At 41.5% G+C, this 11,555-nt stretch overlaps 1 protein-coding gene across 7 annotated transcripts in view; it reads left to right on the top strand.

The window, feature by feature from the left end:
* COPG2 (coat protein complex I subunit gamma 2) overlaps positions 1–11,555 on the top strand; it is a 150,571-nt gene that overhangs the window by 138,162 nt on the left and 854 nt on the right. For all 7 annotated transcript variants that reach the window (XM_054237697.2, XM_009003063.5, XM_078343749.1 and 4 more), the window contains 3 exons: positions 9,920–10,017; positions 10,741–10,879; positions 11,170–11,268. In XM_054237697.2, coding sequence (XP_054093672.1) covers positions 9,920–10,017; positions 10,741–10,879; positions 11,170–11,268 — 336 coding nt within the window. The remainder of the gene's footprint in view (positions 1–9,919; positions 10,018–10,740; positions 10,880–11,169; positions 11,269–11,555) is intronic.

Genomic DNA, 11,555 nt, shown 5'->3' on the forward strand with positions numbered 1-11,555 from the left:
TTTTCTCCCATGATTGGTATCTAGCTTAACATACAGCTCCACTGAACTTGTAATTCTGATTCTCAGTGCTCCTTATCCTGGCCCTCCTCAATACCCTTCCCTGTTTAACATTTTGCAAAATTGCTTGCTTAGCACCCCAACCTAAATCTAACACGCCTTCTCATGCCTTCCCCTTCCTCAATTTCAGCTTCAATTTTTCTCTACTTTTTCCTTTTTTTTTTTTTCTTTGAGACAGAGTCTTACTCTCTTGCCCAGACTGGAGTGCAGTGGCACCATCTTGGCTCACTGGAACCACCACCTCCCAGGTTCAAGCAGTTCTCCTGCCTCAGCCTCCCAAGTAGCTGGGATTACAAGCAGGTGCCACCACACCCAGATAATTTTTGTATTTTTAGTTCAGACAGGGTTTCTCCATGTTGCAGGCTGGTCTCAAACTCCTGACTTCAGGCGATCCACGCCCCTCACCTCTCAAAGTGCTGGGATTACAGGTGTGAGCCACTGGGCACAGTGAGTGCCTAGCCTACTAACATTTATTTTATACATATCTTAATAATTGCTCTTAACAGCCAGTTCTAACATAACATTTCTTTTCTGAGCAAATCTTAACATACTTCGGCAAGTTCTTCCTAATTTCCTTTATTTGCACTGTCATATATATTAACATCAATATTATCAGCTTCCATCGATAATCACAGTGATGGATACATCATTCTTCTTAAGGTATACTCCCTTAATGCCACCCACCTGCGCGACACCAAATACAAATCATCATCTCACGAAATAAACCACTCACCCACGCTCTCCAGTTACTCTCTCAAACCAGTGTCTTTTAGGTGCTGTCAGTGGCTGAATCTCAAAGCCACTGATAGCACCTAATCTTCTGCCTCTAACCTTTATCAACCAAGGCCTTTAATTAAAACTTTTCATCCCCCCAAAATTAATACACTAACTTCTTCATATCTTAACTTTATGTTGTATTTGCTTCAGATCTTTTTTAAAGAAATTATTGCACATATAATTGAGACTTCCTTGGTATCACTCCCAAAATCGTTTACCTCTCTCTCCCTTCCAAGAGAAAATCATGACATGAATCTGATACTTAATCCTCATACATATTTTATAATTTTACTACATATCCATAAATAATACATACTGCTGTGTTTGCATTGCTGTATAAATGTATGTGTATGTATTCTTTAAAAAAAAAAATCCCACCAAGACTTGAAGAGCTAGTCTGTTCTCTGACTCCTGTTCATATTCAGGCATTCCCTTCTCTTTCACCGTCTACACCACTCACTGCAGTCTTCAACAGCACACATTTAACTCATTAGACTCCTTCTGAGATTTGACAGATTTCGCCATTCTAGTTCTTTTAAACCCACAGGTTATTTGTCTTTTTGCAACTTGTCTAATTCACACAATGCTCCCATTACCTAGATGAAAACCCCTTACTTCTTACTGTGTTATGCTCTGCCACATCCTACCTGTCCATTTTGGCTACTGGCATTAAATTATCTTAGCAGCGGATACAGCATTCCACCCTTGAGGTTTACTTCCCTCATGATTCCCTACCAGTCCTTAAGAAATACAGTTCATTTTCTCTACAGACAAACTACATATCCACCCTCCCTCAATGGTCAATACTGATGTATTTTAAGCTTGCTAGCAATGTCTTTTTAGGAGAAGTCATCTTAATAAAACTCCCTTAAACTTTCTTATTAACCAAGTTTTTAACCAAAAATGTCTACCTCCAGCATCAAGAGCTAATCTAATTTCCATTCCTGCCTGGGTCCCTGAAACTGTTAGATGTACCATTCATTACCATTGGGCCTTCCCACCCAGTTTGACCACTTGGACCCATTTTGAGATCTTAGCAGTTTCTCCATTCTGGATCCCTTTTTTAAATACATCTCATCTGCCTACTTGCTACTCTATCTACTCTTAACTTTTGTCTGTTTTATACAATGGTCCTTTACTCAACTAGCCGACTCTCTCTTCCTTCTTATTCTATCATAACCTTGGTCCAAGAATGGTTCCTTAACCCATCAGTCAGTATCTGCCATTTTGCAGTCATCCCCTCCCATCAGCAGGAACTCTTCTTTGTTCCCCATTCCTTTCTTCCTTATTTTGCCTGAGAGAATCATGCTGCTGTATCCCTCCTTTCAGCTATCACCTATGTGTTGTTCTTATGGACTCAGTGTGTTCTTCTGGATACTCCCCTCCCCTTGGGCACTCACTGTTCTGCCCACTGCCCTCTGCCCTGTGTGCCACATTCTCCCCTGCATTTGTTTCATTTTCTCAGATCTGCCTACAGCTTCATAGGATTCTTGCCACTAGCCTGCCCTTTATGCCCATCCTACTTAGCCTCTCTCACCTCTCACCATACTGACCAAACCCAATACTTGTAACATTTTTCCAAGAAAGCTTCCTGGACAACAAAACCTTTTACCCGAGTTCTTAGTTTGCCACATTCTTACCTGACTCCCTCCTTTTTAAAACGCAACTCTGACAAATTCCCAACTCTCATTTCCCAGTGTTCCCATTTAGCCCTCTTTAAATGGGAACACTGTCTCAGTAACTGCAAATGTAACTCTGTGTCTGTTGTTTCTCTACACTGCGTGTTCTGCCCCCTGCCCTCATTCACACGTCCTCTCTCCCTATTTAACATTCAGTCTCCATCTTTTGAACTCTCCTTCTTTGCAACTTTTGCATACACATCTCCTTGGTTGCTTCTCCCACTTTTGGCAAGTCCTAACATGTTTTCTTAATTTCTGAGCACATCCTTAATGTTCCTCTTACAGAACGTTTTTCAAGATTTCCCTTTGGAGGCTTACCCTGTATAGCCTAACCTTTCATAGTGATGGATACCTATTCCTTTTGAGGTTTCCTCCCCTTATATCCAGTTTTCTGCTCAAGTAAGCCTTCCCCTTAGATAGCATCTAACCTGGCTTCTTTCTTTTCCATCATGACCTTTTGCCCAAGTGTGGTGCCAAATACCTCCGATTAGTATCAGTGACACTTTTTTTGGTCAATATTAAGTGATGCTTTCTCATCTGGAAGCAACTTTAACATCACTATTGTACACCTTTTTATTTTGCCTTATAAAAATTATATTCAGCATCCCACCTTCATTCAGAGACTCTGTATATGTCATTTCCATAGATTCGGTACTGTCTTTTACATAAAGAGACCCCTCACAATCAGCACTCACCATTAAGACTGCACACTGGATCTGAGGTCCAAAGCTTCCTGAACAGTAACCCCTCATAACCTCAATTCTTACTTAGCCACACTCTCTCCTTCCTCTGTCCCCTTCAGTGGCTGTGGCTGGATTAACATAAAATCACTCTACGGGAGTTGCTACTCTCTCTGTTCCAGTATTCCTCATCCTGTCACACTGCAGTGCCCTTCCTCACTGGCCCGCTTACTGTACTTCAAGTAATGCACTTGCAATATGTACTTACAATAAATAAATGAGCCTCCAGCCTCATTCATTTATCCCCTTTCCCTTTTGTAGCCTCCATCACCTCTATTCTTTCCTTCTCTCCTGTCCTCTCATAAAAGTCTCTCCAGTTGCTTCTTTTAATTTTCAGCTAATCCTAATATCACAATTGGTAGCAAAGGCTCTTTACCAGAATTGTTGTTAATCTGCCTTTGTCTAAAGCAGTGGTTCTCCAGCTGCAGCTGGTTAAAACAAACTGCGGGGCTTTACCCATGATGTGGTTTGGATCTCCTGTCAAACTGTCATCCCCAGTGTTGGAGGTAGGGCCTGGTGGGAGGTGATTGCATCATGAGGCCAGTTTCTCATAAATGGTTTAGCACCATCCCCTTGGCACTGTTCCTGTGATAGAGTTCTCACAAGATCTCATTGTTATAAGTGTGTAATACTTCCCCCTACTCTCTGTCTCCTATGAAGTGCAATTTGTCTACCATTACGATTGTAAGTTTCCTGGGGCTTCCTCAATCATGCTTCCTGTACAGCCCTTGGAACCTTAAGTCAAATAAACTTCTTTTCTTTATAAGTTACCCAGTCCCAGATATTTATTTATAGCATTGTGAGAACAGATTAATGCACCCTGAGTTTCTGACTGACTTGGTCTGGAGTGGGGGAGAAGAATTCATATTTTTAACAGATTCCTAGTTAGTGCTATGTAACACATTCTGAGAAGCATGACTCTTAACTTCTCCCTCAATTATGTCCTTAAATTAAACATTTCCCACCAAGGTATCAAGAGCAAGTCTACTGACTCTCATTCCTATGCAGGTCTCTCCTTCTCTCCCATATACTAGTCATTGCAATCTGGCCTTACACTCATTGTATTTGACCAACTGGGCCCAGTCGGAGATCTGAGGATTCTCCAGTAATCTTTATGGCGCTGTGGCCTTTCTTATTACCATGCCATCTTTTCAGATCATTATCTAGTTTATATAGTGCTCCCCTTAGCTTTAACCTTCTTCTTTCATGTCTTTTGGCCCAAATATGGGACTATCTGTAGTCACTCCTGTCATTCTTCAAATGACCTTTTCATCTGGAGGCACCTTTAATGTTCTCTCCTGTTTCTTTCTCCCTGTTACCTATCCTGCCCTAATGATGTATGCCACCTTATCTTCAACTTCTTTTAGCTGCCATCCATATTTCATTCAGATGGACTTCATCTCCTCCTGAATGGCACTTCCTAGACAGATTTTCTCTAGTGTCTGTCTCTCATCTATAGAAAATCTTCACATGACAGAGTAACTTCTAAGAGTAACTTTAATGCAACACTTCCATAATATTCATTTGTTTTTTTCCCTTTGGTGATTTGCCCTCCCTTATCTTAATTATATGTAGTATAATTTCATCTACCATCTGTACCTGGAAACACAGAGGTTTTACCCTTGAGGTGGGTTTCCAACATGATCTCCAGCCACCCCTCTCTCAATATTAGTAATACATTCTGCAAACTACGCAAAGATCTCTCCTGGTGTCTTTAAGGTGCTGCCCTAGCTTTGTATTAGCACTCCTCTTAATCCTTCTTCTAACTGAACTTCTCACAAAAGCTTCCCATTACTTTTCAAGCACTTGCTCTCCCATTGTATATACTGCTTTTCAAAGTCTGCAATTAAGAGCCAACATTTGACCAAATAGACCCACATTTTAAGAGCTTACAAGATTTCCCATTCTGGGAAACACTTTCCTCATTATCTGTCCATGCCACTCCACCTACACTTACCTACTCCTTATACAGTTTTCCCTTTACATAGTTTCCAGTCTTTCTCCTCCTTATTTAATCTTTGGTACAGTTATGGGGCTGTATCCCTCCTGTCAGTACCTGCCAATCCTCAAATGACCCCATCTCTTCTGCAGGCTCTTGCACTATTTTCCCCAGTTGACCCTACAAAAACAACTATTACTTACAATCACTTGTTTTCTCAGCTATCTTGTATATCACTCTCGTGGATTTAGCCTTTTCTTCCTTGTCACCTGCACACTGCTCTGAAAACACTTGCACTTTCAGTTCATTCCACACCTTGATAGGGTTCCTGCCATTGCCTGTGGCAGGAATCCATCCATTTCAACTCCTTGACCTTTCACTCTGTCGGTCACACTTGTTGCTTCAAACATCATTCAAGCAAAGATTCCCAGATGGCACTTCCTCATGACACCAGTTCTTATTTACTTACTCTTGACTTCTCTCTCCTTCTTTGGTTATAATCCAGCTTAACTCATGTCTCTCTACTGCATATGCAGCTCTGCCATCTTCCAGTGTTCCTTATTCTGGCCCTCTTTAATGCCCTTCCCTACCCACACTTTATATTTTTTATTTTATTTTGAGACAAGAGTTTTCACTCTTATCACCCAGACTAGGGTGCAGTGGCACGATCTCAGCTCACTGCAACCTCCACCTCCCAGGTTCAAGTGATTATGCTGCCTCAGCCTCCCGAGTAGCTGGGATCATAGGCTCCCACCACCACACCCCACCACTTTTTGCATTTTTAGTAGAGTTGGGGTGTCACCATGTTGGCCAGGCTGGTCTTGAACTCCTGACCTCAAGTGATCCACCTGCCTTAGCCTCCCAAAGTGCTGGGATTACAGGCATGAGTCACCGCGCCCAGCCCCTACCCACACTTTATATTCCACACTCCAGCCTAAATCCTCCACCTCCTCGTCTTTTTCAGCTTCCACCTATATCTTCTCTGTCTCTTCCCCTGTGATATTTTCATTCATGTTTCCCAAGGAAATGTCTGCACTTTGACCCAATCCTCACATAGCGGAGTAACTTCTAGGCAACTTCAATGGAACACTATGTAGTAATCTATGATATCTTAACTGTCTGTCATCCTTTCACTTGCCATCTTGGAAACCTCCAGGATTATAGGCGCCACTATGCTTGGTTGATTTTTGTATTTTTAGTAGAGACAGAGTTTCACCATGTTGGCCAGGCTGGTCTCAAATTCTTGACCTCAAGTGATCTGCCAGCCTCGGCCTCCCAAAATGCTGAAATTACAAGTGTGAGCCACTACATTCAGCCCTACCATCTCTCTACCAAAATAAATATAGAATTCTTTACTTTGCTCTTCATAATCTTCACCCATTCCCCATCTAGTAGCAATAATCCATTCTCTGGACAAACTACCTGTTCATACTCTCTTAATAAATCAAGTATAATATTTCTAAAGTTGGCCTCTATAGCTTTTTATCAGCATTTATCAGTTTATAACTCTCCTATCAAGCAAGTCCTTTAGGCATTCCCTCACCTTTAAGAGGTAGTCTATGGCTGCCTCCTGCTGAAGCCCTTGCTCCTCACCCTTTCTGTGTATTTCCCATGCAGCCGACCAATTAGACCTAGACAGGATACCCCATTCTGAATCTTTATTCCATACCTCCTCTGCCAGTAGGCCCTTCCTCATATAATATTTCCATTCCTTTGCTTCGGTCTTTTATTTTTTACTCTTATGACTTTTGGCCCAGCAATGCTGTCTTACCTTCCAGTTGATGTGTGTCATTCCTTAGTGACTAACTCCTTTTCATCTGAGGACAGCTGTAATGTTGCTTTCCAGTACCATTCCTCCTTCTCCCGCTGAATTTGTCCTAGAGAAAAACCCTCCCAGCATTTGTACAGCATACCCACAGACTCAGCACAGTTTTCCAAGTAGGTGTATACTGCTCCTTTTGGCATTCACTGCTCAACTTCCCTCGATTTCCTACACAATGCCGCACCCATTCCTTCTCAATCCAGTCCAGACCTGCATAGATCGCTGCGGTTAGTCTGTACAGTACACCTCTTTTGCCCTCTTTCTAATCTTTTGCCCTAGTGATATACCCTCTTCTTTACGTATTTTTCCAACAAAGGTTTCTGGAAATGCCTGTAAGTGTCTCTTACTTTGTCATGGTCTCCCCCAAGTGGTTGAGCCCTCGCAGCTCCCTCCTGCTTTTCCCACTCTGCCCTTTGCCACGCTGCATGTTCTGGACCCTGGCCCAACTCACATATCCCTCTCCTGTCTTAGCTGCTAGCATCAATCTTTTCTCTAACTCTCCGGGGTTTTTTCATACAAATCTCCTACAAGTCACTGAAAGTGACTCTCACTTTCAGTAAATCCTCACAAGACAAGCCTAATTTTAAAGAACAACTGTAATGCAGATCTTCAGGGCATTATTTTCTGATTCCCTTTGGTATTTGCCTTGCTCCATTTGTGTAACTCTTATCTTTACATTAAGGCAGTGCATTCAGTATTTTCTTGCCATGGAAAGGCCCCCCTCTCACCTCCTCACCCCATATAGCAGATCTGAAAGATTACTACCAATGGTTTTCATTGGACTTCCTTAGATTCCCTGTAACCTCTCATTGTATCAATCATTTAATTAAAAATTTGCCACTAAGGTTTCAGGAACATTATCTCTACTAACACCATTCCTATTTACGTCCTTAATTTCTTTCTATCAGGTCCTTATACGTCAGTGTCTTCGTCTACCTCCACATAAAACCCAGCCCCTGTGCAGTCTGAGATCTGCCTTCGTTCCTGATGTTGTCTTTTTATTCCTCCTCATTTGCTGTAGCCTCCCTGTTTAGTTAGAACCACACTGGGTTCCTATCATCTATTGCTTAATGTCTCTCCTGACTCTTCATTCTTACTTCATCATGACCTTTTTCCCTACCATAATCCCGTATCTCTCTCTTTTTTTTTAAATGCCTCACCTGACCTATTCTGGCTTTGTGTTAACTTTCACTTCCTTCTTTCTTCTTTCCCTTCTCCCTAAAGAAAATCCTATCTTAATTAAACCATAGTCATTCTTTCCTCAACTCCCTTATAGCATTGAAATAGATTCTGCAGCCTTGATAGGTACATTCTTTCCTATATGGGTCAACCCACTGCCATTATCTGTTTTCAGCATATTCTGTTTAATCATCTGCTCTCTGAATTTCAGACCCATTCTTCATGTCCCCATCAGTGGCTTAAATTAGGCACATCTTATCTAGCTTTACTCTAACCTTTCAATCTCTTGATTGCCTCAGCTCACCAGAGCCTGTTGAAAAATCATTTGAAATACAAGGTATTTTACATTATTCCTGAACAAATTATCTTCTCAGCACCTATGCATTAGCATGCCTCATATCGTTTCCAGCTGCCCCATGCACTTTCTTGCCTCTTTCCTTTTGCTTGTTTGTACATCTTCCTCTGCTTGCCAAAGCTCTTTTGCATCTTTTGAGAGCCAGTTAAACTACTGTATCATTTCACATTTTTTACAGTTTTCCCAGGCTATTTGTTAATCCTGCACCCTCACATGGCATTCTCTTAAAACTTCCATTAAAGAACCCATGGCATTGAGCTGTAGTGTCATAGCTAGATCGCAGACACACAGCCCACACTTACTTATTTAATTCCTACATAGCTCCTAGAGACAGAGTCAGGTCTCAGTCATCTTTTTATCAAAGCGTCTGGCACATAAGCTTATACCTTTACATGTAACGTCAACATGTATTGACAGTCACTGCGTGGATGGATGGATAGCTGGATGGAGTTTAAAGTCAAGACCGAGCAAATGAAAGTCTTATTACCCAACCTGCCATATACGGTCTTGACATCTCAGCCTGTTCTTTCCTCTCCTTGCCTATCCCCCACATAACTTAACTGCCACAATATGTACTATTTTTTGTACCCATAAGCCTTTTCCAGACCATAGATTAGACCCTAAATGCCTTTTCTGCATTCACGCTTGCTAAATCCCCTCCTTCAAACATTTCAGAACATCCTGTCTTCTTTATAAAGACTTCACTTTCCAAAAATGTACCCCCATCTCCATTTCTTATTAACACCGCTTGTGTAAAAACATACAACACTGCCCACTTGCTTTTCCATTTAAGACAAACTTTACCAATACCAGAAACTCATTACTGACCTACTCACTATAGTCTAAAGGTTGACAGATAAAGCAAGTTCTCTCTGGTAATCTGTGGATCCTCCATCAGTCCACAATCTAAAGATAGTATTGAGATGCTGATGAGATTGGTCACTGTTAATCTGATGATCTGTATGCTTTTGCCATCAGTTTTTTATCTTTGTTAGATCCTATAGTAATGGTTCTCAAAATATGTATTTTTCAATATTTAGGCCCCTTTGATAGGCATGGCAAGAAAAGCCCCCAAAAGTACCTCTGTTGCTTTCTTCATCCCAATAGAGAAACAGTCTGCCCATGTCATCATTTTTGTACTGCTGTAATGCACAGTATGGAATGGACTCTACATTCATGCTTTGTGAGTCTGCCTTTCTGACCTGCTTGCAGGCTACATTTGAGAACCATTCCCTTATAAAACAGAGTATGTGTGTGTTTAACTGAAAATGTGAAACACAATGCTGAGTACAGGTGGCACTTCCTAAGAAATGATGGCAACTTCTCGCTTGCACTGCCCACTCATGCAGGTTTGCCTGCCTTCTCCTCCAGTTGCAGGCACCTTTAGCTGCACCATGAAATTTACAGTCCGGGATTGTGACCCTAACACTGGAGTTCCAGATGAGGATGGGTATGATGATGAGTATGTGGTGAGTCTTCCCAGCAGAGACTTTGACACCTTTGAAACACTGAGTGACTTCTGCCTTGAGAGAACATTTTTCTAGGAGTATCTGACATAAACTTACGGGATTTCTATTCTTCTGAAACAGATGACAACTTAGGAGGACCTGGACTAACCCTCCTCTGTAACTGGACAGCACCAGGGCAGAGAGAATTGAGATTTACCACTTCATAATTAAACTCACCCTTTTATTTTCTTTATAATAGGGATTAATTAAGAGATGAAAATAATTACACGATTTTCATTGAGATCAGTTTTATCTAAAATGATTTGGGGCAGGGGTGGTGGTTTTGTTTTTTGTTGTTTTGTTTTTGCTTTGCTTCAGCAACTGTTAGTTTATAGCCAGATCATGGATAAAAAGCCTTCACAGAATGGAGGGAAAAACTTTTAAAAATATCAGTCTCTTAGGGAATGATCAGAGGATACTGTGTCCCTGGAACTCAGTAGTCAGGTGTGGGTGCAACAGGACTACTGTGTACTTCAGCACTACAGATGTTGTCTGAATTTGGCTCTTGCCAGATTTCTTTCCTTTGCTAAGGGCTACAGCATTAGATTCATCCAGACTACAGAACTGAAACTATTTTGGTGGTAGAGTTTTCTCTAGATTCCTGAGGACCATATTGATTAGTTTCTTTGTCTTTGACCTATAACAGAAGGGACTTTTCTTTACTGACTGCTTGTTACCCACTAGCTGGAAGATCTCGAAGTGACTGTGTCTGACCACATTCAGAAAGTACTAAAGCCTAACTTCGCTGCTGCCTGGGAAGAGGTGGGAGATACTTTTGAGAAAGAGGAAACCTTTGCCCTCAGTTCTACCAAAACCCTGGAAGGTGAGAACCATTTGCTGCCAGTATATTGCCTGATAGCAGCATAATACCTAATAGGCATGTTTGTTATTCCAGAAGAACTCCTTTTAAAAAACTATACTGCATAATCTCTTACTTAAAAGGCCAGCACCCTGTCTTCATTATCTAATTGATTAGCCATTTTCTAGTCCAGTAGCCTGCCTCTACACATCAGCAACAGCGCCTTCCAGCCCAGCTCCCAGCCTAGACTGGGGCAGAGGTACATCCCTGGGCTTTACTTTCCTAATACCGTCTCCTGCATCTCCTCAACACAGAGGCTGTCAACAATATCATCTCATTTCTGGGCATGCAGCCATGTGAGAGATCCGATAAGGTACCTGAGAACAAGAATTCCCATTCGCTCTACCTGGCAGGTAAGAAGCTTCCATCAGATTTCCCTTCCATTTTGTTGCAAAGCTTAATAGGATATAGATGGGTACCTTATGCCTTCCTGTTGTCCCATCATCCCATTATATGAGTAACAATTTGAAACCCAGTCAAAATGAGTAATTTGTTTTGCATGCTATTCTTATTAAGATGTATATTTGGCCTAAAACACTTAAATCTCTCCAACAGATACCAAGGCCACCACCAACATTCCTTTTGAGTACTCCTGAAACCCAGTCAAAATGAATAATTTGTTTAGCATGCTATTCTTAGT

The sequence above is a fragment of the Callithrix jacchus genome, chromosome 11 (assembly GCF_049354715.1).
Source record: "Callithrix jacchus isolate 240 chromosome 11, calJac240_pri, whole genome shotgun sequence".
Lineage (NCBI taxonomy): Eukaryota > Metazoa > Chordata > Mammalia > Primates > Cebidae > Callithrix > Callithrix jacchus.